Source organism: Heloderma suspectum, chromosome 7 (genome assembly GCF_057233095.1).
Source record: "Heloderma suspectum isolate Gila_16-S chromosome 7, 16-S_ref, whole genome shotgun sequence".
Taxonomy (NCBI): domain Eukaryota; kingdom Metazoa; phylum Chordata; class Lepidosauria; order Squamata; family Helodermatidae; genus Heloderma; species Heloderma suspectum.
In genome coordinates, this window is record NC_139464.1 from 122,377,799 (window position 1) to 122,405,117 (window position 27,319).

The window sequence follows — 27,319 nt, forward strand, 5'->3', positions numbered from 1 at the left end:
AAGAGGTGTCCATGCGAGTGAAGGAGGCCATCATTAGGCTGAGGAAACAAACTAAACCATTCAGAGCAATAGCAAAAACATTGGGAGCAGCCAACACAACAGTCTGGAACATCCTGAAAAAGAAGGAATTAACTGGCAAGCTCAGCAACAGCAAAAGGCCTGGAAGACCACGGAAGACAACTAAAGTGGATGACCGCAGAATTCTGCTCGGGGTGAAGAGGAACCCTTTCACAACATCTAGCCAGGTCAAGAACGCTCTTGAGGAGGTAGGCATGTCATTGTCAACATCTACAGTCAAGAGACGGCTTTATGAATGTAAATACAGAGGCTTCACAACAAGGTGCAAACCACTGGTAACGCTCAAGAACCGAAAGGCCAGATTAGCCTTTGCCAGCAAACACCTAAAAAAGCCTGCCCAGTTCTGGAATAAGATTCTTTGGACTGATGAAACCAAGATTAACCTGTACCAGAATGATGGGAAGAGAAAAGTATGGAGAAGGAGCAGCTCATGATCCAAAGCATACCACATCATCTGTCAAACATGGTGGAGGCAGTGTTATGGCATGGGCATGTATTGCTGCCAATGGAGCCGGGTCAATAAACTGGTGTTTATTCATGACCTGACTGCTGATAAAAGCAGCAGGATGAATTCTGAAGTGTATCGGGCTATACTTTCTGCTCAGATTCAGCCGAATGCTGCCAAACTGATAGGACGCCGCTTCATATTGCAGATGGATAATGACCCATAACATACAGCAAAAGCTACCCAAGGGTTTCTCCAGGCAAAGAACTGGGATGTTCTTCAATGGCCAAGTCAGTCACCTGATCTCCACCCAATCGAGCATGCTCCTCACTTACTGAAGACAAGACTGAAGGCAGAAAGACCCACAAACAAGCAGCAGCTGAAGGCAGCTGCAGTAAAGGCCTGGCAAAGCATCTCGAGGGAGGAAACTCAGCATTTGGTCATGTCCATGGGTCCCAGACTTCAGGCAGTCACTGACTGCAAAGGATTTTCATCCAGGTATCAAAGGCAACCCTTAAGTTTGAAATGATGTTTTGTTCCATTACTTATGAGCCACCAAGGATGGGTGTATGGGCATGCCACTGGCTGTCCTTCCTGAATGGTTAGTGCCCCACTTTTGTCAAACCCCTTGAATTACAGCTGACAGTCCTGACTTCGCTCCCATCTGGGTGTGTTTCCTTTCAACTTCAATGTGGTGGTGTACAGAGGCCAACTGCCCAAACAATTATCCTTGTTCCAATATTTCTGGCCCTGACTGTACATGTTTACTCAGAAGCATGTCCCACTGTATTCAATGAGGCTCACTTCCTAGCGAGTGTTTTAGGACTGCAGCCTTACATTCAGCAGGGGCCCTACCATCTCAAAGAATCATAGAATAGTAGGGTTGGAAGGAGCCTACAAGACCATCGAGTCCAACCCCCTGCTTAATGCAGGAATCCAGGTCAGAGCATCCCTGACAGATGGCTGTCCAACCTCATCTTGAATGCCTCCAGCGTGGGAGAGCCCACCACCTCCCTAGGGAATTGGTTCCATGGTCGTATTGCTCTAACAGTCAGGAAGTTTTTCCTGGTGTTCAGCCAGAATCTGGCTTCCTGTAACTTGAGCCCATTATTCCATGTCCTGCATTCTGGGATGATCAAGAAGCGATCCTGACCTTCCTCTCTGTGACAACCTTTCAAGTCCTTGAAGAGCGCTATCCTATCTTTCCTCAGACTTCTCTTCTCAAGGCTAAACATGCCAGTTCTTTCAATCACTCTTCATAGTGCTTTGTTCCAGTCCCCTGAACATGTTTGTTGCCCTCCTTTGAACCCTCTCCAGCTTGTCTGCATCCTTCTTCAAGTGCGGTGCCCAGAACTGGACACAGTACTCCAGATGAGGCCTAACCAGTGCTGAGTAGAGGGGAAGTAGTACTTCCCGGGATTTGGAAGCTATGCTTCTATTAATGCAGCCCAAAAGAGCATTTGCCTTCTTTGCAGCCACATCACATTGTTGGCTCGTATTCAGCTCGTATTCAATCACAATTCCAAGATCCTTCTCACTTGTAGTGTGGTTGAGCCACGTATCCCCCATCTTGTAACTGTGCATTTGGTTTCTTTTTCCTAGGTGCAGAACTTGGCATTTATCCCTATGAAATTTCAATCCGTTGTTTTCTGCCCAGCGCTCCAGTCTATCAAGATCACTCTGAATGCTGCGTCTGTCTTCCACGGTATTAGCTATCCCGCCCAATTTTGTGTGATCTGCAAATCTGATCAGCATTCCCTGCTGATCAAATCTCACTTGAATTTGTTGCATTGCTACAACATCTATCTATGAACCTTCCTTAAACTGGAGTTTAGTAGTCTAGGCGCTAGGTTTCATGTTGCCAGGAGTGTTCAAGGTAGCATCGGTAGGGAGAACAATTCAAGCTCTTGCATGTTAATATGTCTGCATATGAACACAGCTGTGTGAGTTTTTTGTTGACTTGTCACTCAATCTGAATTACGTTGAATCAGGCAGGGCCTTATATGGCTGCTGTTTGGCAGTTTTGTTTCTTACCTTCAGGGTTGGCAGAGTGAGACAGCTGCTGCAGGCAGCAGATGCTGAGAGGTGGGCACTGGTGTCAAGACATTGGAGGAAAGAGGTTTGTGTGCCATGGAGACTGCCCTTCACCCTCTAAGCTAGCCTGTTGCCCTCGGGTGCAGCGGAGGACACCGACGTGTCACCCGTGCTGAAATAAGGGTCGACTGACAGCCCAATCAGCTTCCGTATATGGAATGAGGACAGGCACCATCTTGTCCGTTGCTTCAGGCAGCTTACATGTTCATCGTCTTCCTCCAAGTAGCTTAGGGAGGCATACATGGCTACCCCTCTTTTATTTTCACACCTACCCTGTAAGACCAGTTGACTGACATTGGGGAGGGGGGAGGTTAATCCCCTTGTATGGTCAAAGTACAGTGGCGCATACAGCAAGCCTGAAAAGTGGCACAACATGAGCGCATAATGTATATGCATGGAACTCCAACATGAGCATGGCGGAGGGAGAATGGACCATAAACCAAACAGGGTGGAACCACTCTAAATATTAGTTTGTGATAAGTATGCTTGTCTGGGTTCACTCTAGTTCTGTTTTTTCCCCTCCGTATTCTATCCTATTTTGTTTCACATATCAGTCAGTCGAAACAGGGAAAACAGGTCTGTCTAATTTGCTTTCAGGCTTTCCTTGTTTACAGTGCAATTCTGTGCATGTCTGTTCTGAAGCAAGCCCTGTGGTGTTCAGTGAGGCTTTCTACCAGACAAAAGTGTATAGAACTGCAGCCTCAATGTTGCAATTAAATCCCTAATTGAAATATCTTACAAAAATGGTTTTAGAAGAGCTTTTTATTTATTTTTTATTACTTCTGAAACTTGAGCCAAAACAAACTACTTTTTTTGCGTGTCCTTGAAATCTCTTTTTTCCAAAGGTTGGGATTTGGAATGTGCTTTCTTCTCCAAATCTTGCTTTATTTCCACAGGAAAGTCGTTTATGTGTAAGTTAGCACAGGGGAGGCAGAATCTTTTAAAGTAGAAAAGGCTACAGTCCTGAAAAAGAAGAAAATAAACTAATAATGTGAATTTGAAAGCCTACTCTTCAGTGTAGTTTTTACATTTATGGCCTCAATCCAGCTAAAAGATCTAATCTGCCTGATTTCACTGGGACTTAGTTGTAACTAATGTTCCTTTGACTTAACAACCCCTTGCGTGCCGTTGAAAGCAATGAAATTTGCCGTAACTAACTTAAGCTGGATCATAGTCAAAACGTATCATTAACCCTGGAAGTAAGTGCTGCAAAGACATACCCTAACCATTCAAAATAGTCATGCTTCTTCTACCCACCCCCTCCCTGGCAAGAGATCACTGGGGAATTATTAGAGATTATTGGGACTTGGGCTTTCCCTCCCCAATGGCAAAGGAAGTGCCAAAAATGCTCTTTTCTCTCTTTCTTTCCAGCAATGGAATAAATGGCTTCATGGACCATAGGGAAGGCGGGCTACCTGCCTCTTCTGCAGCCTGCTGTATTTATGGGGCGGCGGGAGGGAGCATCTACACACAACTACAGACAGAGGCTTTGCTGGGCTGCTCCAGCTGTGCTTACTGCTCCCAAACTCCCTTAATTTGCTCCATAGGGATGGAAGCTCCAGCCACCTCTAGCTTGCAAAGGAGCAGCCACTCCTGCTGTCTGGGACCGTTTAGACTTCAGGTTGCTCTCCAGCTTCTACTCACTTTTGAAAAGGTTCCTGGAGTCTGCCAAGCCCAGGCCTCTGTTGATTACATGCTGCTCTTTTCAGCCAAAAAGCCTGGCTCCCTGCTATTACAAAACAATGTGGGTGTGGGTGTGGATGTCCTCAGCTGGGTCTGGATCCAGCTGGCTGCAGCCTCTTGTCTCCTTGGTTCTTAGCAGTCAGATGGTAGCTGGGGATTCTCAAGATCAGCCTCGGATGGCCTTCTCTCTGTCCCATCAGCCAGGACAGATAGGCTGGTGAGGACAAGGGAGAGTGCCTTCTCTGTGGAGGCCCCCACTCTGTGGAACTCCCTCCCTAGGGAACTCCGCCATGCCCCCTCTTTAATGAGCTTCCGCCACGCATTGAAAACTTGGTTGTTCAGGCAGGCCTTTGGGGTGGGGTGGGGTATTTTTAGAAATACGATGCTCTAATGTGGAATTTTATTGTTTTAAACTCTTGTATTATTGTACATCGCCCAGAGTGGCCGGGTGACCAGCCAGATGAACGATTAAGAAATTTAATAGATAGATGGATGGATAGATGGATAGATGGATAGATAGATAGGAGCTGGACAGGCATGCCTGACTGATCTGCGGCCCAATTAAGGGAATATTAGAGCAAGGGCCCTGCCTGGAGATGCTGGGGTTTAAACCTGGAACCTTCTGTGTGCAAAGCAGGGGCTCTAACACCGAGCTATGGCCCCTCCCGCATGCTCCTTCATGGAAGCTGTTCACGTGAGGAATTCCCTGCCTCAAGAGGTGGTGGTAACCGCTGGCCTTGATGACTCAAAAAGAAAAAGGAAGAGTTGCACATCCATGGAAGAAAGGTCTACCAATGGCCGTTGGCCATGACAGCTAAATCCTGGCTGCGTGGTTTGTCCAACGGCTGCGGATAAACCACACAGCAGCGTTCCCACCTTCAGGCCTCACTTGTAGGGCTCCCAGAAGCATCTGTTTGGCCGTTATAGGAAGCAGGATGCCAGATTAAATGGAACCTTGGTCTGACCCAGCAGGGCTGTGTTAACCCTGCCTCCCTCTCCTATTAGCGCTTATGCATGGTCTAGATCACCAGTCTTAATATTGCTCAGCGGCACCAGACCAGTGAAGAGAATAGGATTTGTTCCAGGTGCAAGCCACAACCCGTTGTCATGACATATCCACAGAACGAATCTAGGATCTTTAACACAAGTATCATTACCTCAGAAGTTTGGGGGTGGGAAAAGAAATGGATTAGTCAGGAATCCTGTCTCTTGACCACACCCTTGCTTGAAATATTCAGCGTGTGGGAGATAGGATGAAAGGGACAGACTCTCAGTTGCACAACCTGGGAAAGTCAGTCAGCTTCCACAGCCCTTCAAGCAAGGTCTATTTGTCATGACCCAAGAGGAAGCGCCTGAGGCTGCTTGAGATAAGGGATACCAAAATTTGTCACACCAAAACAACCCACAGATCTTCATCACAGGAGAAGCAAAACAGGAGGACTCCAAAGCTAAGAAACCACAGCTGGATTTACTGATTTGGTTTGCAATGTCCGGTACCAGTGGAAACAATGGCCGGGATTCTGCACTGGTCCTGCAGGCACACGCACCGAGGCATGGCAAAAGCAGCTAGAATATGCAAACAGCAGCTACGGCAGCTATGCTGGGCCAGCTCTGGTGTTATGCATATCTGTACTACAGACCTGCATTGTTTTAACAGTTATCCTATTCCCCCAGACAATTCTAGGAACCCTAGCCCAGGGGAAGGGTGCCTGGGATTACTAACAGGGAACCCTGAGTGTCTCAACAAACTGCAGTTGTCAGGATGCTTTGGGGAGGGCATGCCTGCAGGAACGGTACAAATCCAATGTACCCTTGTAGTGCAGATACAGGCTTAGCATTCAGGTTAACTGATATGTGGGCTGGAATGCAGGAAGCCACTTCTGTTTTCTGTCCAAGCCACTAGAACTGCCAGTTCTCCTGATGTGGGGGTCAGGAAAATCCAGAAAGCCATCTCCATTTCTGTATTGGCCCCAGGAGCGTAGCCAAGTCATTTATAGTGTTAGAGGGGCCTAGAATCATAGAATAGTAGGGTTGGAAGGGGCCTACAAGGCCATTGAATCCAACCCCCTGCTCAATGCAGGAATCCAAGTCAGAGCATCCCTGACAGATGGCTGTCCAGCCTCGTCTTGAAGGCCTCCAGTGTGGGAGAGCCCACCACCTCCCCAGGTAATTGGTTCCTTTGTCGTATTGCTCTAACAGTCAGGAAGTTTTTATGGATGTTCAGCCGGAATCTGGCTTCCTGTCACTTGAGCCCATTCTTCCGTGTCCTGCACTCTGGGATGATCAAGAAGAGATCCTGGCCTTCCTCTTTGTGACAAACTTTCAAATACTTGAAGAGCGCTATCATATCTCCCCTCAGTCTTCTCTTCTCAAGGCTAAACATGCCCATTTCTTTCAGTCTCTCCTCATAGGGCTTTGTTTCCAGTCCCCTGATCATCTTCGTTGCCCTCCTCTGAACCCTCTCCAGCTTGTCTGCATCCTTCGTAAAGTGTGGTACCCAGAACTGGACACAGTACTCTAGATGACGCCTAACCCGTGCTGAGTAGAGGAGAACTAGTACTTCCCGGGATTTGGAAGCTATGCCTCTATTAATGCAGCACAAAATAACCTTTGCCTTCTTTGTAGCCACATCACATTGTTGGCTCATCTTCAGCTTGTGATCTACCACAAGATCCTTCTCGCTTGTAGTGTTGTTGAGCCATGTATCCCCCATCTTGTAACTGTGCATTTCGTTTCTTTTTCCTAGGTGCAGAACTTGGCATCGCTTAAGTTCATTATTGGTGCAATTCCCTTGTTAGTAAGCCTCTGAGCATGTGCAGATGAGTCAAAAGGCCGATAACAGCCTTCTCAGTGCATTCCTTGCTAATGAGTGGAAAGCCTTATCAGGGCGCGCCTGAGAAGTGAAGCTATGTGTTTATGCTGAGATACAGGTGGCTGTGCTGAGAACCTCATGCTGTTAGCCTATGCTGGAAATGAACACCAGGGGCGCTTGCTAGTGTCGTGCTGCCTCATTGCTGACATGTATGGTATAAAACCCATTGTACCCCATGGCTCTGGGTTCAGGAAGCTGTCTGAACCAACCATTGGGTATGCCTGTGTGCTGTAAGTTACTCAATAAAGTCTCCTTGCAAGTAAACCTTTGAGTCTGATTTATCACTATCTTGGCACCTCTAACCGAAGAGTTCTATGCCCATGGCCGAGGCAATACAATGTCCTGTACTTGGGACAGCTTCTGGATTTATCTAGCACGCTAAAGTTGCCATAGCTGAGCTCTCGAGAAGCGTACGCTGCGTTCCAGCACAGCTGATAAACACAGTTGCTTGGAAGTGTTCCACTGTGTCCCCAGAGCTGGACACATGAATTCTTTGCTCAGAGATTGGCTAGAACTGAGGGGTGTGTCATCATTTCATTGCGTGGCAGACTTCTGAATGACTCAGGCATTAGATCCTGTATCTTGTTCTGATTAGCAATTTTATTTCAAAACTATTTTAAACAATAGGCTCATACTGAGCAGCTTGTTGCCAGCGACCACCTCTCAAGCACTCAGCCCCAGGTACTTAAGTTGCTACAACGGCATATTCACAAACACTCCAGCAGTTGGAAGAAAAAATATCATTTCATAAGAGAAATGACCGATCCAACAGTGAATCTGTTGGCAAAAGACAGACTTTTTGTTGAGCTGGGCAGGGGGGACTTACATATGTACCCAGTTCACATGTCACATTAAGCTTTCAATCCTGGCTTAATAAGCACAACCAGCATGCACTTGCTTGCAGCCCCTTTCCTGCCATTTCACTCCTCCCTTCATGCAAGTGGGAAAACAAGCCAGGATTCAGCGTTTGAACCTGTGACCTGGTTCACACATAATGACAACCCATCGGTTTAAATCGGTTAACCCATGGTTTGTTGTTGAGTTAACCTAACCGCTGGATTGTTTGGCTTCTAAATAATCCAGCAGTAGGGGTTCAGCTGTCATGCTACACGTCCTATGAAGGAGCGTGGGGTGTGCAGTAAGATCCAGGGCCTGCAGGAGAGGCCACCACCACCACCGGGGAAGAGGCGGGCCTACTGCTGCTGGGCCTGCTGCTGCTGCCGCCGCCGCTGCCACCACCACCAGGCCTTCCCTGGAGACTTCTGCCTGGCAGACCGCCAGTCCCTGCAGGACCAGGCCCCCAGGTACGGAGCCAACTGTGCTGCTCCACCTGCCCTCCCTGGAGGGGCTACATAAGCTGGCTGGCTGAGGTGGCCTGGAAGAGCCAGGGCCTGCAGGAGAGGCCACCACCATCACCGGGGAAGAGGCCTGCTGCTGCTGCTGCTGGGCCTGCGGCAGCTGCTGCTGCCGCCGCCGCCGCCGCCACCACCACCACCTGGCCTTCCCTGTGGACTCCGGCCTGGCATTATTTTTAAGGGGATTTTTAATTGTTTTGTGTGTGTGTGTTTTCTTTTTCTTGGGGGATTTTGTTGTGTTTTTAGGGGTGGGTAGCCTGCCTGATAGGCGGGAGCGAGGGGGCATGTGTCCACCTGATGGAGGCAGTGGGGGGAGTGTTGGGGGCCAGAACATACCGAGGCTGGGCGGCAGGCGCTGGCGGAGCGCTAGGGGCAGGCCATGCCAGGTAAGGGGAACAAGGGAGAGATGTGTAGTATCTGTCCCCTGCTCCGGGCCTGTCCAGAGCCAAAGGATGGCTGGGGGAGGCATGACCCCATCTTCTGGCCTTCGTTTGCTGCTCTGCAATGCCAGGTCTGTTACCCAGAAAACCTCCCTCATCCAAGACATGATCCTGGATGAGGGTGCAGACCTGGCATGTATTACGGAGACCTGGCTGGCCGAGGCTGCTGCTCCAACCCTTGCAGTTATGTGTCCAGCTGGATTTTCGTATGCACAGCAGCCGAGGGCTGGGGATCGGGGAGGGGGAGTGGCTGTTATCTACCGAGAGTCCTTGGTCTTCACCAGACCCCCTCTCCGGGAGACCAAGGTTGCTGAGTGCATATACTGGAGGTTGGGCCCGAAGGGCAGTCTGGGGATTCTGCTCGTGTACCGTCCACCACGCTGCACGACTGACTCCCTGGCCAAGGTGCTTGAGGTGGTCTCTGATGTGCGTGTACAGTCCCCGAAATTACTGGTGTTGGGGGACTTCAAAGTACATTCAGAGGCCATCCTCATAGGAGCACCTCAGGACTTCATGGAGACCATGGCCTCCTGGGAGCTGCACCATATTCTAACTGGGCCCACCCATGTAGCCGGTCATGCACTAGACCTTGTGTTTGTTTCTGGAGAAGTGGGGAGTGACCTGGAAGTCGGGGGTATATCCACCACCCCCTTGTCATGGTCAGATCACTATCTGGTGACGTTGGACTTCTCGGTTCCACAACCCCTCCGCAGGGGTGGAGGACCCATTAAAATGGTCCGCCTCAGGCGTCTTATGGATCCAAATGGATTCCTGAACGCGCTTGGGGATTCTCTGGGGCATGCCAACGGCCACTCGGTCAAGACCCTGGTGGGTGGCTGGAATGCCGCAATCACTGGGGCATTAGATCAGGTGGCTCCGAAACGCCCTCTCCCCCTGAACAGGGCTTGGACTGCACCATGGTTCAATCCGCGGTTACGAGCTCTGAAACAGGAGGTGAGACGGCTAGAGCGCCGGTGGCGGAAGTCTCGCTCCAAAGACGATCAGACACGGGCTAGAGCTGTATCTTCAGCCTATCACGCGGCAGTGAAGGCAGCAAAAAAGGAATATTATGCTGCCTCCATCGCGTCTGCAGAGTGCTGTCCCAGGAGGCTGTTCGAAGTGGTCCGGAGCCTGGTCGGTCCTGTGGCTCCGGAACCACTGGAGCATTCTAAGGCCTCCTGTGAGGCCTTGGCAAGGCACTTTGCAGATAAAATTGATCAGATTAGGTGTGTTACTCTGCACGCTGTGGATACAGTTAGTGAGCAAGAGGCGGCCTGTGGCAAACCGGTTTTGTGGGATCGGTTCCAGCTTCTTTCTCCTGATGAAGTGGACAAGGTGCTTTCATCGGTACGGCCGACCACCTGCTTGCTTGATCCTTGCCCATCTTGGCTCATTATGAGCTGCAGAGAGAGACTGGGTGAGGGGATCAAGGCGGTGGTGAACGCCTCCCTTGAGGAGGGAGTGATGCCATCAGCCCTCAAGGAGGCAGTGATAAGACTGCTCTTAAAGAAGCCCTCCTTGGATCCTCAAGTTTTGAACAACTTTCGCCCAGTCTCAAATCTGCCATTTTTGGGCAAGGTGATTGAGCGGGTGGTGGCGGTGCAGTTGAAGGCACACTTGGAAGAAACTGATTATCTAGACCCATTTCAGTCGGGCTTCAGGCCTGGGCATGGGACAGAAACGGCCTTGGTCGCCTTGGTAGATGATATGAGGAGGGCTCTGGATAGGGGTGAATGCTCCTTCCTTGTTCTCCTCGACCTCTCAGCGGCTTTTGATACCGTTGACCACGGTATCCTCCTGGACCGCCTGGAGGGGTTGGGCATTGGGGACACCGTATTGTGGTGGTTCCGGTCCTTCCTCTCCGGCAGGTACCAGAGGGTAGCACTGGGAGAGGAGGTTTCGGACCCGTGGCCACTTACTTGTGGGGTACCACAGGGTTCCATCCTCTCCCCGATGCTATTTAACATCTATGTGAAGCCACTGGGGGCTATCATCAGGAGGTTTGAGGTGCAGTGTCATCAATATGCGGATGACATGCAGCTCTACCTCTCATTCAAATCTTCACCAAGGTTGGCCATAGAATCCCTGTCCAAATGTCTGGAGACGGTGAGTGGCTGGATGGGGAGGAATAAGCTGAAGCTGAACCCTGACAAGACCGAGGTACTTTTGGTGGGAGACAAGAGGAGGCTGGGGGATGTTGACCTGGTGTTGAATGGGGGACGGCTACCCTTGAAAGACCAGGTCCGCAGCCTGGGGGTCATTTTGGACTCCCAGCTGTCCATGGAGGCTCAGGTGTCAGCTGTGAGCCGGACAGCGCTGTATCAACTCCATCTGATATGGCGGCTGCGCCCCTTCCTTCCCGACCATCTGCTCCCATCGGTAGTACATGCCCTGGTCTCCTCTCGTTTAGACTACTGTAATGCGCTCTACGTGGGGTTACCCTTGAAGACGATTCGGAAACTGCAGCTGGTACAGAACGCGGCGGCTTGCCTGATTAAAGGCAGCCACCGGCGAGATCACGTCACTCCAGTGCTGAAGGAGTTGCACTGGTTACCAGTTGTTTTCCGGCCAAATTCAAGGTGTTGGTTTTGACCTTTAAAACCCATTATGGTTCTGGCCCAGCCTAACTTAAGGAGCGCTTCCAGCAGCACCAGACAGGCCGCTTAACGAGATCAGCCTCGGATGGCCTTCTCTCTGTCCCATCAGCCAGGACAGCTAGACTGGTGGGGACGAGGGAGAGGGCCTTTTCTGTGGTGGCCCCCACTCTGTGGAACTCCCTCCCTAGGGAACTCCGTCATGCCCCCTCTTTAATGAGCTTCCGTCGTGCATTAAAAACGCTGTTGTTCAGGAAGGCGTTTGGGGTGGGTTAGGGTATTTTAGAAAATGTTTTTATTGTAGAGTTTTATTGTTTTAAACTGTTTTTATTGTGTGTTGTACATCGCCCAGAGTGGCTGGGTGACCAGCCAGATGGGCGATTAATAAATTTAATAATAAAAAATAAAATAATAAAAAAAGCGGAAGAGGCAGCATTCCCTCCCCCTTGTGTGTGAGAACCCATCAGTTTTTTAACCAATGGGTTGTCGTTATGTGCAAACGGCCCTATTATGTGCAAACTGGGAACAATGGTGAAGTGCTTCGAAACAAGCCATGATTCATAGCCTTCGTACCCGGCTATAATGCTGGCTTCTGATCCTGGCTTGTTTGGGAGCACTCAAACATAGTTTAATGTCACTGTGTCAAGTAATGGGAAGCACCGTTTTAAGTATTAGATCCTGGCTTGTTTTCCCGCTCGTGTGACGGGAGGAGCAAAGTGGGAGCAAATACGCTGTGTGAACCTGCATGCTGCTCTGCATATCTTCGCTTATTCAGCCAGGATTTTTGTATTCCCATTACAGGCGAAGGCAACAAGAGTCTAGGGCCTGAAAGGACCCTAAGCTGTAGTCAGGAGAATGGCCAGCGCAGCACAGCAGTTGAGGACTTAAGCTGACACAGTTTGCAAAGAGCTGGTCATTAAAAAAAAAATGTCACAGATCCATACTATGTATATTTTTTGTATATATTGTCCCAGATCCATGCTATGTATATATATTGTATATGCTATGTCTATATTTTGTAGAAGGACATAAAAGGTAATAGTAAGGCAAGGGTAGCAAAAGGTTACTCCCTTGCCCAGCTTGATTTTCTGTCACTAGGTCACTGCCTGTGAAACTAACCGCAGAGATATAAATGCGGCAGGCATCACATGTTACTTACTGTGTCAACACATACGGACTTGCAACACAAACTACACCGAGATCCGAGTATAAGGAATTCGCCCTTGTCGGAGGTGAATGGATCCCTCATGACGTAGCTGTCTTCCAGGAGGCTAGGAAAGAATGATTCCGTACTTTAAAGATACAGCACCGGCAGTTCATGTCTCTAAGCGATTCATTCCCACATCTAATCCTGTGGCCCAAATCAGCAACAGATACTTAACAGGGACTCAACATTTTGTATTGAGCAAATGCCTGAAATGCTAATAAGGCCGAGTGTGTGCACAGAGTTTTCTCAGGTGAAAGACGTGACCGAGCTCGCCCCTCCCACCCAACAGAGGCTGGTGTGGGCTCGTCCCCTCATTTGCCCCTCAGCTGCTCTCTCCAGGACAAAAGCAAAGGGCTAGGGAGCCTCCACCCCCCAGCACGCACACCCACCCACGGAGATGACCAAGAGGCTTTGGCAGGGCAGGCCCCTTATGCCCTTCAACTACCAACTCTGATGCATGATCCATCACATGGGCAAATGGAAGTGAGCAGCTGAGATGCAGGATATGGGAGGGGATCTGCCAAGTCCCCTTGGCTGTTTATGCGGCTTTGCTTGGGTCTCTGCTGGCACAGGAGAAAGTGGCAGAGATGCCTCGTGGCGGCCTGCGTGTGTGTATGTGTGCGCCTCCTTGGGATCAAGGGCCAGGTCAGCATGCCCTTGGAGGCCATACTGAGAGACGGATTGATTTGGAATGTTACCCTGCCCTTCAAGAACATCATCAGGGCAACTTATTAAGAGCGCCACAAAACAACAAATGCAAGATTAAAATAAGCTAAAAACAGCAAAGCTATCAAAGCAAAATCCAAATAAAACAGATTAAAAAAACTTTAAAAGCCTGGGAAAGTAACAAAGATCTGTTCCTGGTGCCAGGAAGATATCCAGTTGGGCACAGGCAAGCCTTTTTGGAGAGAACATTTGAAAGCTGGGACACCACCACTGAAGAAGCACCACCACTGAAAAGACCCTTCTCCCCGGAGCCATCAGCAACACTTCAGATGGCGGGGCAATCCAGAGAAGAACCTCTGTTGAGGACCTCAAAGTATGGGCAAGCCATGTGTACCCTGGCCCGAAGCCATGAAGGGCTTTAAAGGTCAAGCCCAGCACTTGGGGTTGGACTCAAATATACCTGATGGCAGTGCAGTTGGCAAAGCACTGGAATAATATGCCCACTCTCAGCAGTTGAACAGCCATATTCTGAACTAACTGCGGTTTCCAAACCATCTTCAATGTCAGCCCCTTCAGAGCCATTGACTGGGTTCCGACAACACACTGTGGCTCGTTGTGGGAAGTTTAACCCACAGGCACCAAGTTAAATATGCGACCACCACTCAGGGGTTGTCGTGTTGTGCAAACCTAGCGAGTGTGGGTTGTATGAGGGTTAAACAACCCTCGCATAACCCTAAAACAGACCGTGGGTTATGCGAGGGTTGTTTAACCTTCACATAACCCATGCTTGCCGGGTTCACATGACACAACTCCTGAGTGGAAGTTGCATATTCAAAATGGCGGCCACATGTGCCATTTTGGAAATAACCCACCATGGGCTGATGTGTTGCGTAAACAGCCCCCCGAGGCCAAACTATCTCCGTGATTAGGTGACAAACCAGCCTAAACTAGTAAAAGCTGCTCCATTCAGCAGAGGAAGCCTGCATCTCCAGTGACCAAGATGTTTCAAGGAGCACCCTGAAATGGCAAACTTATACCTCCAGAGACAGTGCAACTCCATCCAAAACCGGGTGAGTATTACTCACCCAGGTAGACAAACCACCTATCAAATGCACATCCACCTCATCTGTACTGAGCCTCAGTTTTTGGCCCTCATCCAGTACGATGCTCAAGCACCAGTTGCCTCACCAGAATTAGATGAAAAAGGGAGCAGAGCCTAGTGTTGTCTGCATATTGATGGCAACTCAGCCCAAATCTCTGGATGGCCACACTCAATGGTTTCACGTAGATGTTAAAAAGCACAGGGGTAAGATTCACTCCACAGCATAAATGCCAGGGAGTCAAGCAATGCTCTCCCAGCACCATTTTCTGTTACTGACCATCCAGGTAGGGATGGGACCACCGCAAATCAGTGCCTCCAACTCCCAACTCAGCCTTGGTCAATGGTATCAAACACCGCTGAGAGATCCAGAAGAATCAACAGGGTTGCACTCCCCCTGTCTCTTTCCCAGTATAGGTCGTTTATCAGGGCAACCAAGGCAGCTTCTTTATCAAAGCCAGGCCCAAAGCCCGGCTAAAACGGATCCAGAAAATCAATCTCATCCAAGAGTGCTTGCAGTTGCATAGCCAACACACACTCAAGCACCTTGCCCAGGAAGGGGATGCCCAGTAGGTATTTAAATCTTCCAGATCCAAGGTAGGGTTCTTCAGGAGTGGTCAGACTATTGCCTCCTATAAGGTGGCTTGGGCCACTGCCGTTCTCAAGGAGACATCTACCACCTCCTGCCAGTCTGACTTTACCTGCGTCCTCTTCCCCAATTCCCAAATCTCTGGTATCTCTTCATTCTTAATGTGGTGGGAACTGGGGAGACTGGGTAGTCCAGTAGATAGAGAAGTAGACATTGATCTGAGAAACTCTGGAAGCTTATATAGTATGATGATCCCCTGCCACACCACTGCTGAACCTTTGGCCTAATTTCACATGGCCCTCGGCCTAATGTCGAAAGCCCTCTGCATGCAATCAGTTTAGACCTCTGGCAAAAGCAATCTGTCCTAGGGATGTACGAGAATTTTGCCCCTGTTCACAAATCATGCAAACACGTTCCATTTGCAGCAAGAGGAGGAGCTTAATTCTTGGGAAATTTTCGCAGCTTCCTGAACTTATGTTCGGAAGTGCGCACTTCAAAAACTGTACATTCCACACACACACCCAACCACATTTTCACACTTTAGCCAGTGGGGGAAAAGTACGTATTTGGAGTGCATGCTTGGAAAACTGCACGTTTTTTATGTTCGGGGAGAAAACACCAGACTCTCACATTCGGGAGTGAAAACCTACTGAGATGAGCACTGAGGTGGAAAATGCAGAGCCTCAGTGAGCTCGAAGAACACTCGTTCACCCATCTCTAACCTGTCCCTTCCCTGGCAGTCCACCGCATGGGAGGGAAAAGGGGAGACAGAAAAGAGTGGGACAAAAAGGGAAAAGAGGCGACCCACCCGCTCTGGGCAGTGGCCCCACCCACCACCTACGAGTGACTCCCAACAGAGGAAATGGGGCCCGCAAGGGGAGAAAAGATTACCCAGCCCTGCTCTACTCCGCACCGACCACGCCCCACTTGCCTTCAGGGCTGGCCCATCTGCCACCTTGTTCAGAACGGCTCTGCTACCCTCCTGCCATCTCTTGGGGCTGCTATTCCCAATCTGTGTTTCAGGGTGTACTGGTGTGCCACGAGGTACGTCCCATAACCTCACAGCGCCCACCTGCGAGAGAGGCGGCACGTTCTGCTCCTCCCAATCCACGATGCCGGCCTTGCCTGCTCCCAGTCAGCATCCGCGGCAGTGGGTCCTTCTGCCGCCTCTCTGCCTCGGGGGAACTAGGTGAGCCAAGCGAGGCTGACGCAGAGATGCAGCACAAAGGCCTGCCCAGAAGAGCAAATTGCACAGGAGCAGAGGCTGGGACCTTTCGACAGCGGGCCGTTTTTACCCTTTGATGCTAAGGCTGCAATCCTATGGACGTTTACTTTGGAGTGAGCCTTACCGAACTCTGTGGGCCTTTGTTCCAAGTAAACATGCTTAGGGTCAAGCTGTGTAAGGAAATATTTTCAGGTGTACAAATGATGAATGCCCCTAATTTGACTTCACCGAAGAAGCGGGCCCTGGCTACCAGACGTTTGGGGAAGATGGTCTTAAACCAACTTACTACTTCAACCGAATGCAACACCTTGCAAGGCTTTCTTTCCCCCATCCCCCTTTTGCCCCACTGCTGTTTTGTGACCTCTCCTGTTTCCAAAGGACAATTCTTGCGTTCCAAAAAAGCCCGGAATGACACGCTGCCCCGCCCCCACTTCCCTTTGGCAGGCACCAGATGCTCAATGATCCCAGTGACCAAAATAGATTCTCACTCTGAAACCAGTGACTCTCGGACACAGCCAAGAAACAGTTAAGGGTCACTGTAAGGTAAAGGGAAGATTTTGTTTGGCAGCTGACAGATAAAATGAAGATAAATTTCCGCCCTCTAGGGGTAATAAGAAAGATCCCATTAAATGTCAGGCTCTCAAGAAAAATTCATCCCAGCCATGCTTGTAGCGAACCGTGTCTCATTTGCAAGCTCTCCCGCATCTGTAAGGTTATAGCAATACTACAAACTTCAGAACTGACAACTCTCATTTCCTCTCCCCAGGGAACTCTGGGAACTGTGGTACTGTGAATCTCTAGCAGATAATTCTGGACCCCCTCACCAAATACAGTTCCCAGCATCCATTAGGGAGGATGCAACGACAGTTAAACTGTTTCATACGCAACCAAGGAAAACAGAAGGCGGTGAGCATCCAAAGTAAATCGCAGAGAAGAGAAGCAGGTTCTCAGGATGCAAGAAATATCGCAACACGGCAACAAACCTGGAATTGCCACCGTGTTTTCACTCAACAGGAAGCCACAGCCAAGCTTAGCTCTCTTGAAAGCATGATGCATGTCTTTTCAAAGGCCTGTTGGTCACATTCATGCATTATATTTGGGGGGTTACACCTGTCACGAAGTATGAATGTAACATGTACTGTTGATAGGAATTCACTGTATTTCATAAGAGCGCTGTTCTTAACAATCTGTGTAGGCTAACTGTCAGTGATTAGTAATACAGTGGTGAGCTACGTATCCTATAAGCTAGCTGGTCTGGGAAACCATCTTCACCAAAGCTGCTTGGCTTGGGAGGGCCAAGCAGCTTCATTAAGGAGCTTCTGAAGCCAATCATAAAGCTGGCTGCATTGGGAGGAGGCCCTGTTAGGGTTAGATGGTAGAACTAGGAGCAGTGGTTTGACCAGGTCCAAAACTTAGGATGAGGTCATCACCATTGGGGTTATAAAAGGCACGGGTCTAATCTATTTGGGAGAGCGATCCTGGGAGAGCGAGAAGCCTGCCAACTGTGGCTACCTGAGCTCTGCCAACCATGCTTGCCAGATAGGAAACCATCAGATCTTAATGAAGACTGATTTGTTGGTTGAGAGGAACAGAACTTTAATTTTACTATGAAATATGCTAGCCACTATTATGCTTCTGATCATCCTAATTGCACTGCAGGTAGTAATGTCTTTTGTTTGTTTTATCATTGCAAGGTTTTGTCATTCTCTAATATTGTTTGAGCAAGAAATATACACTTTGTGGCACCACTTCGTGTTCTTTGGCTTGAGGGGTGCTTCAGGGACCACAGCCCATATAAACTAGTGATCGAACCCCAGAACCCTCAGGTGGGATTCATACATCTGTTGCTGAGTGTCTGTCCATGCAGCTGCTCTTTTCTCCCTTGGCCAGGTAAGTAACAGACACACCTGTTCAGAGAAGAGAAAGAAGCTAGCTGGACGAAGCGGGAACGGGTCTTCTGTCTCACGCCTACAAATATAGTGTGTGAAGAGGCCTTAGACCTGTTCCCTTTTAAGCTGTCCCAATAAGAGTCTTTGTACCATTTAGGTGCTGAATTTGAGTCTGATTAAAACCTGATTCATTTAGGATTTGAATCTGATTCAAATCTGCCCCCCCCCCCGGTCCCAGCCCCGCTCTCCTGGGTTCCCCAGATGGCCAAGCCCCCTTCCCTCACCCCCCCACCTCACCCCCCCCAATCACTTCGTGTTTCCCCAGCTTTGGTGCAGTTTTTTCCTCAATGTAAAAGGTTGAATTGCCTCTCCTCAGGCTGAGTTACTGACAGGAAGAGCTCTAAGCTACAATATGCTGATATTTGGGGCTTACCCCTTTTGCCTTTGGCCCTGCCCGACACTGGAAAGCGGCCTGAGAGCTTCTCCAAAACCGAATTCAGTCCTTGGGGTAAATGTGGTTCAATGCCCCTGATTTCTAAATAAATAATACCCTACGAGTATTTTGGGCGGAGCAACCCATTTGGCAGCAAACACAAAGCCAGGAACTCTGGCCTCCCTGCTCTGCGGCAAAACGGGGCCGGGGGGGGGGGGGGCATTTTCAGAAGTGGCAGGTGGTGACAGGATAGCCAGCAGCTGTTCCGCATCTAATCTAGCGGGGTGAAAATCAGCCAGGGGCATTGCAGAAGAAAAGAAGCGGGTGGGGAGGATGCCATGAACACGCATTCCGCACCACCACACCCACTGCTACCCTGAAAACCATGCCCCTTTGCTGGGGAGGCACTGTGGCTGGCTTTCCTTAGCCACTCTGCAGGGATCGTTTGAAGTTTTGCTTGCCATGGCGGGAATCGTATTACTGCTGCCCGGTATAGACCAGGTAGTTAGGTGGTGAGGGACCCATGGAATGGACAAATAGACTTACGTAACAGAGTAGGCGTTTGGAGGTTTCTGCCCATAGTAGCTGTAGGGGGCAGTCAATCCACAAAGCTGACATTCAAAACTGCCTTGACAAGGGGGTTCTTTGCTGGACTCCATCTGCGGATATGAAAACAAAGCTGTCAGGAATAAACAGCGAGAACACGGGAGCAGAGGCACACGACCAAACTGTGGTGCCCGTCCACAGTTGTCCAGCGGGGCTGTTAAAGTCATATTCAGAGAAGCCTGTGTCCTTAAACAGAGTGGGGGGACGGGCCCCAACCCTGAATCCGCAAAAATTGGTTGCTGATCTTGTAACACATCCAAGTAGCCAGCACAGAGTGAAGGTGGCACTGATATAGTTGTGCTCGTGCCAGAAATCTGTAGAACTCATGTTGGCCAAACTCTCGGTTAGTAGTTGGGGGTGGGAGACCAGCTGTAGCACTCCTGCAGGTTCAACGCACTTATTTATGCTAATGCAATATAAATATTTATTCATACAGCACTAGCTATGTACATAGTTCTTTACACAGAATGAGAGAAGAGACCCTTTGCCCAAGAGGCTTACAATCTCAAAACAGACACAGAGGAAGGGGGGAGAAATGGGCAGGGATAAACAGGAGAAGAATACACAGTTATTTAAGGTGCATATATTTCAGCAGGGCATGGGGAGCAGAGAGTTCCTTACATTATCTTAATAATCCTTAAACTAGTCTTCCCCAAGCTGGTGCCCTCCAGATGTGTTGGGCTATAACTCCCGTAATGCCCAGCCAGCATGGCCATGCTGGCTGGGAGTTATGGCCCAACACATCTGGAGGGCACCAGGTTCAGGATGGCTGTCTTAAACCCTGCCTGGTAGGTGAACATTATCACTGCCCATTGCAGATGGGGAGCGAGGCTGAAGAGTAACAGCTTGCCTAACACCATCTGTAAATTCATGGCAGAGATCAGGACTGAACCAGGGGCTAAACGCTCTACTGTGTACAGAAAATTATCTGCAGTAGAGAACTAGCACTTCAGGAGAACGTTTCTCTCCCATGTATGCTCATCTTGTACGTAACAGAGACTGGTGTTTTATTTTTGTAATACAGGGGGAACATTTTAACTTGGCTACCCTACCTGCAGTGGTGAAATAAGTCACAATAGGGCTGAGCTACGCGATTGGTGTGACTGTTTAGACGGCTTCACATGGAACTCTTGAACAAATCAAACATGCCTGGCATGGGCTGCAATGAGATTTCTCAGAGAAGAAGGCATGATGTTGAAGTGATTGGACGCTTGACAATACTACCACAAAAAAATTGCACTTGGAGACATTCCAGACCAGGGGTCCTCAACCCTTTTGCACCCATGGGCACATTTGGGAATTTGAGAAACTGCTCTGGGCACCACCATAAAATGCCCCATCAGTGCTTTGGCATCCACCTGTCACACCTATGGATCTTAGGCTGCGTCTTATTCAGCAAAAGTCTTGTTCCCTATCTACTGGACACCGCAATGCCTCTTTAATAAGGGATTGTCTAATTCGGCTAATTGCTGGTGGTGCAATACAGCAAATGCTTCTTTTAAACATATTATTTAGCAATGCCCAGTAGTTGTTTCTTTTTGGGAGGAGGTTATTACACAGATAAATTTGTCCTGGAACAGTCTTTAGTATTCACTGATATACACACTCTTTTAAATTATTTACCTGCTTCATGGAAATTAACAAATGGTCAGGATAAATGGATTCACTGTGCTCTTATGACAGCTAAAAGACTGATATTACTACATTCGAAGGACAAACATTCACCTCTTATACCGGAATGGATTGAGGACCTTACAAGGCTTTCAATATTTCAACAGGTGGTATATAGAGGCCACCTTCAAATGGATACTTATTTGGATATTTGGTCCACTTTTGCTGAAGCCTATGTATAATTTCTAGAAAGCTGAATGCACTTTACACATATCCATGTACGTGTATTTAAAAATGGGGAAAAATAAACATTTTCAGGTGCCCACGGCCAGGCACCACGTTGGGGACCCCTTCACAGGCACCACTGTAGGGCTTGTAGGCATCATGGTGCCTATGGGCACTGCACTGGGGACGCCTGTCATAGACCATTATGCAATTGGTTCACACTCTCACCCAGTCGAGGATACTTTGCACATGGCTGTGGAGGCACAAAAGCACATAGTCCTCTGTTCATGTGATGGTCATGTACATTGGACCTATGTGCATGACCCTTCGTTCACCCTCAAAAAAAAAAAAGAGGGGGAGGTCACACAAATCAGGCCTACACACATCCAGGCCAATGCATTGTGCACCCCGCATGACACCTGGCCTTAAATCAGCCTTCCCCAACCTGGTGCCCTCCAGATCACCCATCTACTCCCATCACTTCCAGGCAGCCAGGCCACTGACACCTGGACAGCACCAGGGTGGGGAAGGCTGCCTTGAATGTACCGTGCGTGCGCGCGCGCGCGTGTGTGTGTGTGTGTGTGAGAGAGAGAGAGAGAGAGAGAGAGAGAGGGAGGAGGGGGGAGGAGACAGACAGACAGAGAAAGGGGGGATGACTATGCATGAGACTCCTCAGAAATATGAATGAGTGATCCAGCCCCTGGCTCAAAGAATCACAGAGGCATTTTATTTGGGATAGTAACTGTGCGTGTGCGTGTTTTGGGGGGAGGTTCCTACCGGAAACACCATTACAGAGCCAATGACAGCAACAGCGGACTAAAGTAGGTAGATGCCTTGTTTTCTTTGCTTCTTACCTTCTCCTGAAAGCCTTTACAGTCGTTATTTTATGTTGCTTCTTATTTTCCACGGCCGCACCTTGTCAGTTAATTAGTTTGTGTATGAAGGAAGCATATATAGACATACTCTGCACAGACAGGCCTAAACGGATGCTTGAATTTGTGTCAAAGAGAACTTCCACCGACACACCTTTTTTTTTAATCTTACCAAATTAAATTCATACTGGGACTTGTGGGATTTTCCCCTGCAGGGTGTTCTCTCACAGTTACTTAGATATTAAGGACAGGCAATCAGGATATTTAGAGCAGCGCTTTCAGGCTGCCCTGATCTGATCCTGCCAGTAGCAAACTGCCCCCGACCTCAAAGGCTCAATTCAGATGTCACACCAAACAATGGTTTAGTGGTTGGCAAATCACGGAATATGCTAACTATAGGTTTGTATGATGTCTGAATTGAAAGACCTGGGTTGCAGCCATTGGTACACAGCCATTCAAAGAAGGCTGCACGTGCAAAATGGGAATGAAGTGAGAAGATGGACAACAAAAGCAATCAAGGAGTTCTTCCCTCCAATTTTATCCTCACAACAGACCTGTGAGTTCGGTTAGGCTGCGAGAAAGAGTGACTGGGCTAAGGGTCACCCAGTGAACTTCATGGCTACATGTGGGCCTGAGTTTCCTCAGTCTTACACTCTAACCACTATACCACACTGGGACCAGGTGAGCTGTAGTCTATCAGGAGGGCTATGTTAAGGTAACTAATCTATGTTATGAGATCCTCAGATGCACTCTTGCTTAACAATGTTGCTTAACATACAGAAGTTTAGCAGAGAGCCCACTGTGAAAGCTTATTTACCACTAATGGGGCATTCTATTTATTTATTTATTTATTTGTTGCATTTATTTATTGCATTTATTTATTTATTGCATTTATATCCCACCTTTTTTCCTCTTGCAAGGAACCCAAGGCGGCTTACATTATCCTCCTCCTCTCCATTTTATCCTCACAACAACAACCCTGTGAGGTGGGTTGGGCTGAGAGTCTGTGACGGGCCCAAAGTCACCCAGTGAGCTGCCATGGCCGAGTGGGGATTAAAACCAATGATCTCCCGGCTCCCAGTCCAGCACTCTCACCGCTACACCGCGCTGGCATATATACAGTCTTCTCCCCTCAGTCAAGGGGGAAACCTTTTTTAAAAAAATAGCAGAACCTATAATAAAACCCAGAACCTATAATTAAAAAAATCAGATTTGCACCGTGCTCCTTGGCTGCCCTTTGTGCGAATTCATCATGAAAAGTATTATTGGAAATAAATAAAAAACATTAAAACTGCTTTTAAAAGTGTTTAACCAGTTTTTAAAAGAAGAATAAAGCACAGAACAAATCTTTGGTGAGGTAAACATGCAAGATACTCGTGAAAACGCATGGATGCCAAACCAAAGAGCCCACCTGGAGCAGGTGGGAGGGCTGACGAAGGAGAGGCAATCGGCATTTGATGCAGAGTCTCCATTGAGGGACACCGGCAAACAGAGTTCATTCCACAGCAGGAAAATGGGCACCTGTTTGCTGGCATGCCTGCACTCAAGCTAAGAAGTGATTTGCTGGATCAGACTAGTCCACCAGTCTTTAATATTTACTGGTTGCCAGCGTTCTTGCAGATAGTCCACCACAAACCAGTCAATAGTTCATCAATTAGCCATCTCGCCAATCACCGTGAACGCCAGATGTTCTAGCTGACATGCAAGCACTGCTGCCCTCTAGAGGACAAAATCAGAACTGCTTGAAGCACGCTCGTTGGATCCCCCCCCCCCGCCCTCCATGACAAGTAGCAGAAATCACGTGCAACAACCAATAACATATATGAACGTGGCCATGAGCATTCCAGTTGTGACTCCATTATTGTTTGATAACTAACTAATCACGGGATGTTGATTCCATTGCTGATTTATTTTGGACATGCTTAGCTCCAGAACACTTCCTGGTCGAACAATGGGCTGGCAGAAATCAAACAGGCATTGGTGGGAAGCAGCGCGACAGGCAACCCGATCACGGGACAAACTGAAAGCCCTGCCTCGGGCAGCAAAGCCTGAGGGGCAGCGAAGTTTGGCCAAAAAAGCCACCTTATCTCCATGAAAGCCTCTCTCAACCCCTCTGTGGTGGTGTGAGGAAAGAAGCCTCTCGAAGGTATCAGAGTACAAAAGGAGGCCGCGCATCCAAGAAGGCTCCGCACATCTCTGTGGTGCTTGCAATTCCTAGACGGGTTGAGCCACGGAGGGTGCGGCCTGCCCTCTTTTCCAATGCAGTGCTCTCCCTACTGCAACTGTTTTAGGAGGCCTAAATGAACAGCACCCTAGAGCCATTTTCCTCCTATCCCATCGCTGCTGGGAGATAAGGAGGGAAACCTTCATCAACCCATTCTCTGCATGTATTATTTATAGTTTTATAATCCTCTGTTATGCTGCCCCTTTTTCGAAAGTAAAAAGGCACAAACATGTTACCCTTTTCTCCTATGGAAAGTGCTCTAACCACTTATTTTAGCTGTTCTTTTTCCCTACAGTTAAGACAAATTCCTGGAGGACAAGGCTATCAATGGCTATTATTCCTGATGTCCATGTGCTTCCTCCAGTATCAGGGGCAGTATATTCACACCAGTTGCTGGGGAACATGGTCAGGAGGGTGCTGTTGCACTCAAGCCCTGCTTGTGGGTCTCCGGTGGGCAGCTGGTTCAGTGTGAACAGAATGCTGGGCTAGGTGAACCCTTGGTCTGATCCAGCGGGGCTCTTCTTATGTTCTTATGTCGTGCTACAATATGCTTTTTGAGATGGAGCGGCTAGAACTGCACATAGTCCAGAAACACCATGGATTTCTATAAAGACATTTCAAAACTGGCAGTTTTATTTTCAGTCCCCCTTCCCAATAATTCTGAATGTGGAGTTTCTCTTTCATAATGCGGCAACACACCAACAGCACAGTCTTATGCACGTTTACTCGGACGTAAGCCCAACTGAATTCAATGGAGGTTACTTCCAAGTAAGTATAGCACTGCAACCTGAGTTGACCTTCTGCGTGAGTTGTCCACTGCAACTCTCAGTCCTCTTCTCTGTCGTCGCAGCCAGTTCAGACCTCATCAGCATAGATATGAAAGTTGGACTTGTTTTACCCCAGTGTGCATCACTGCGCTTCTTTACTGTACATCTCATTTGCCAGTTTGTTGCCCATTCCTCCGACTGGGAGAGATCATTTTGGAACTCTGCTTTGGATTGTACCAGTTGGTGCCATCCATGACTTGCTACCATACTGCTAACCCTGACTTGGATTCCTGCCTTGAGCAGGGGGTTGGACTCGAGGGTCTTGTAGGCCCCTTCCAACCCTACTATTCTATGATTCTATGAGGCTGGACAGCCACGTGTCAGGGATGCCCTGACTTGGATTCCTGCACTGAGCAGGGGGTTGGACTCGATGGCCTTGTAGGCCCCTTCCAGCCCTACTATTCTATGAGTCTATGAACCCCAATTCCAGATCATTTCTGGCCATGTTAAACAGCACCTGTCTGAATGCAGTTCCTTCCAGGAGACCCCAGCTTACCTCCACCTCCTGCAAGAAGTGTCCATTCCCACTCAGACACCCTGTTGAGTACACATCTAGCACCAGGTGGCAACCCACGTTTGCCTCTGAGTGACGCGTAAATCATAGCATCGCAGCATCGCAGAACAGCAGGGTTGGAAGGGGCCTACAAGACCATCGAGTCCAACCCCCTGCTCAGTGGCCCATTGTACCCGTCCTGAAAACACTTCTTGTGAAACCGTATTTTGAGGCTGGCGAGGTCTCTTGCTTCAGAACGGTGGGGAAGAGCTGAGCTCCAGGTTAAGCATTCCCTCGGGAACGGGGGAGGGAATACGTTCTTCCTGAAGATCCTGCATTTCAAAAGGTAGCTCAATGCTCAGTGCAACACCGACTGCTTAAAAAAACAAAACAAACTCCGGGGTCGATTCGACACCGCAGCCTGCAAACCGCTTTGTACACAACAAAGACGTCAGCCGGCACCCCAGTCTGCGTTATGGCCGGAGTCCTGTAGCCGCTCCTTGGAAGGGGCCCCACTGGACGCGCGGGGGCTCATTCCCGAGCAGCCACGGACGACGTTTCCGGGCAGATCAGCCCCTGCTAAGCGGAAACCCAACCCCCAGACTCGTTTTAAAGAGCCGTTCCGCACTGCCAACGCGCGCGCGCGAAACAGACCTGGCGCCAGAGGGGAGGCGGTGCCGGAACGCGGAGGCTGCCTGCCCGCGCACGCTTGCTCGAGAGCAGGCCCCGCCGAGACGAACGAGTGCTACTTCCGAGTAACCCTGCGGGGAACCGGGCTGCAACGTGCGAAAGGGGGAGGCGGCGGTTCACGGGGACGTGCCTGCGCACGCGAAGGGCGCTGCGCGCCAGCCCCGCGCGCGCCGAGGCTCGCTTCGTCTTTGGTGCTCGAAACTCGGCATCCGCTTCCTCTTCCGCGGACGCGCACGTGACGGCGGCGTCGACAAGCTCCAGCCCATCCCCCCCCAGCCCACCCCTTTAAAGGAGCGGCGCGTGGCTGCCCGGCCGGCCGGCCGGGGACGGGGCCCTGCGCGCGCCGACTGCGGAGCGGCTCCCGCTGCAATCCAAGAAACGCCCGTGAGGTCCCGGCTGAAGTCGGCCCTGCAAGTGTGAGCGTACTTACTCGGAAGGAAGCCCCATTCAAAGGCATGGCTCCCGCCTTCAGTGATTGCGGCCAGGATTAGACTGCGAGACCATAGAATCACAGAATGGCGGGGTCGGAGGGGGCCTGCGAGACCATCGAGTCCAGCCCTCTGCTCAGTGCAGGAATCCCAGCCAGAGCATCCCTGACAGGGGGCTGTCCAGCCTCGTCTTGAAGGCCTCCAGCGTGGGAGAGCCCACCGCCTCCCTAGGTCATCGGCTCCATTGTTGTATCGCTCTAACAGTCAGGACGTTTTTCCTGATGTTCAGCCGGAATCTGGCTTCCTGTAACTCGAGCCCATTCTTCCGTGTCCTGCACTCTGGGATGATCGAGAAGAGATCCTGGCCTTCCTCTCTGGGGCAACCTTTTGAGTCCTTGAAGAGCGGTGTCATACCTCCCCTCAGTCCTTGAAGAGCGCTATCCTATCTCCCCACAGCCTTCTCTTCTCTAGGCTAAACATGTCCAGTTCATTTAGTCTGTCCTCATAGGGCTTGTTTCCATTCTTTAAAGCAGCTGGATGGGGCTGCAGCAGGAGATTCAAATCAGAGATCCCATGAATCATAGAATAGTAGGGCTGGAAGGGGCCTACAAGTCCATCGAGTCCAGCCCGCTGCTCAATGCAGGAATCCAAGTCAAAGCATCCCTGGCAGATGG

General features: G+C 49.5%; 1 protein-coding gene across 1 annotated transcript; it reads right to left on the reverse strand.

The window, feature by feature from the left end:
• Positions 1 to 3,364: 3,364 nt before the first annotated feature.
• CDPF1 (cysteine rich DPF motif domain containing 1) lies at positions 3,365 to 26,428 on the reverse strand. The gene is made up of 4 exons (XM_084811336.1): positions 26,182 to 26,428; positions 19,216 to 19,328; positions 12,721 to 12,832; positions 3,365 to 3,580 (listed from the first exon to the last, which is right to left on the reverse strand). The coding sequence occupies exons 2-4, from the start codon at positions 19,326 to 19,328 to the stop codon at positions 3,422 to 3,424; spliced, it is 384 nt and encodes a 127-aa protein (XP_084667462.1). The 5' UTR covers positions 26,182 to 26,428; the 3' UTR covers positions 3,365 to 3,421.
• Between the last annotated feature and the right edge of the window lie 891 nt (positions 26,429 to 27,319).

What these genes read in the sequence shown, in the direction of transcription:
- CDPF1 (XM_084811336.1), bottom strand. Translation starts at nt 19,328, where the DNA reads ATGGAGTCCAGCAAAGAACCCCCTTGTCAAGGCAGTTTTGAATGTCAG. An exon ending in CCAAACGCCTACTCTGTTAC is followed by an intron (nt 12,833 to 19,215) that starts GTAAGTCTATTT and finishes ATTCTTTCCTAG; the next exon opens with CCTCCTGGAAGACAGCTACG. An exon ending in AGTCCGTATGTGTTGACACA is followed by an intron (nt 3,581 to 12,720) that starts GTAAGTAACATG and finishes CTTCTTTTTCAG; the next exon opens with GACTGTAGCCTTTTCTACTT.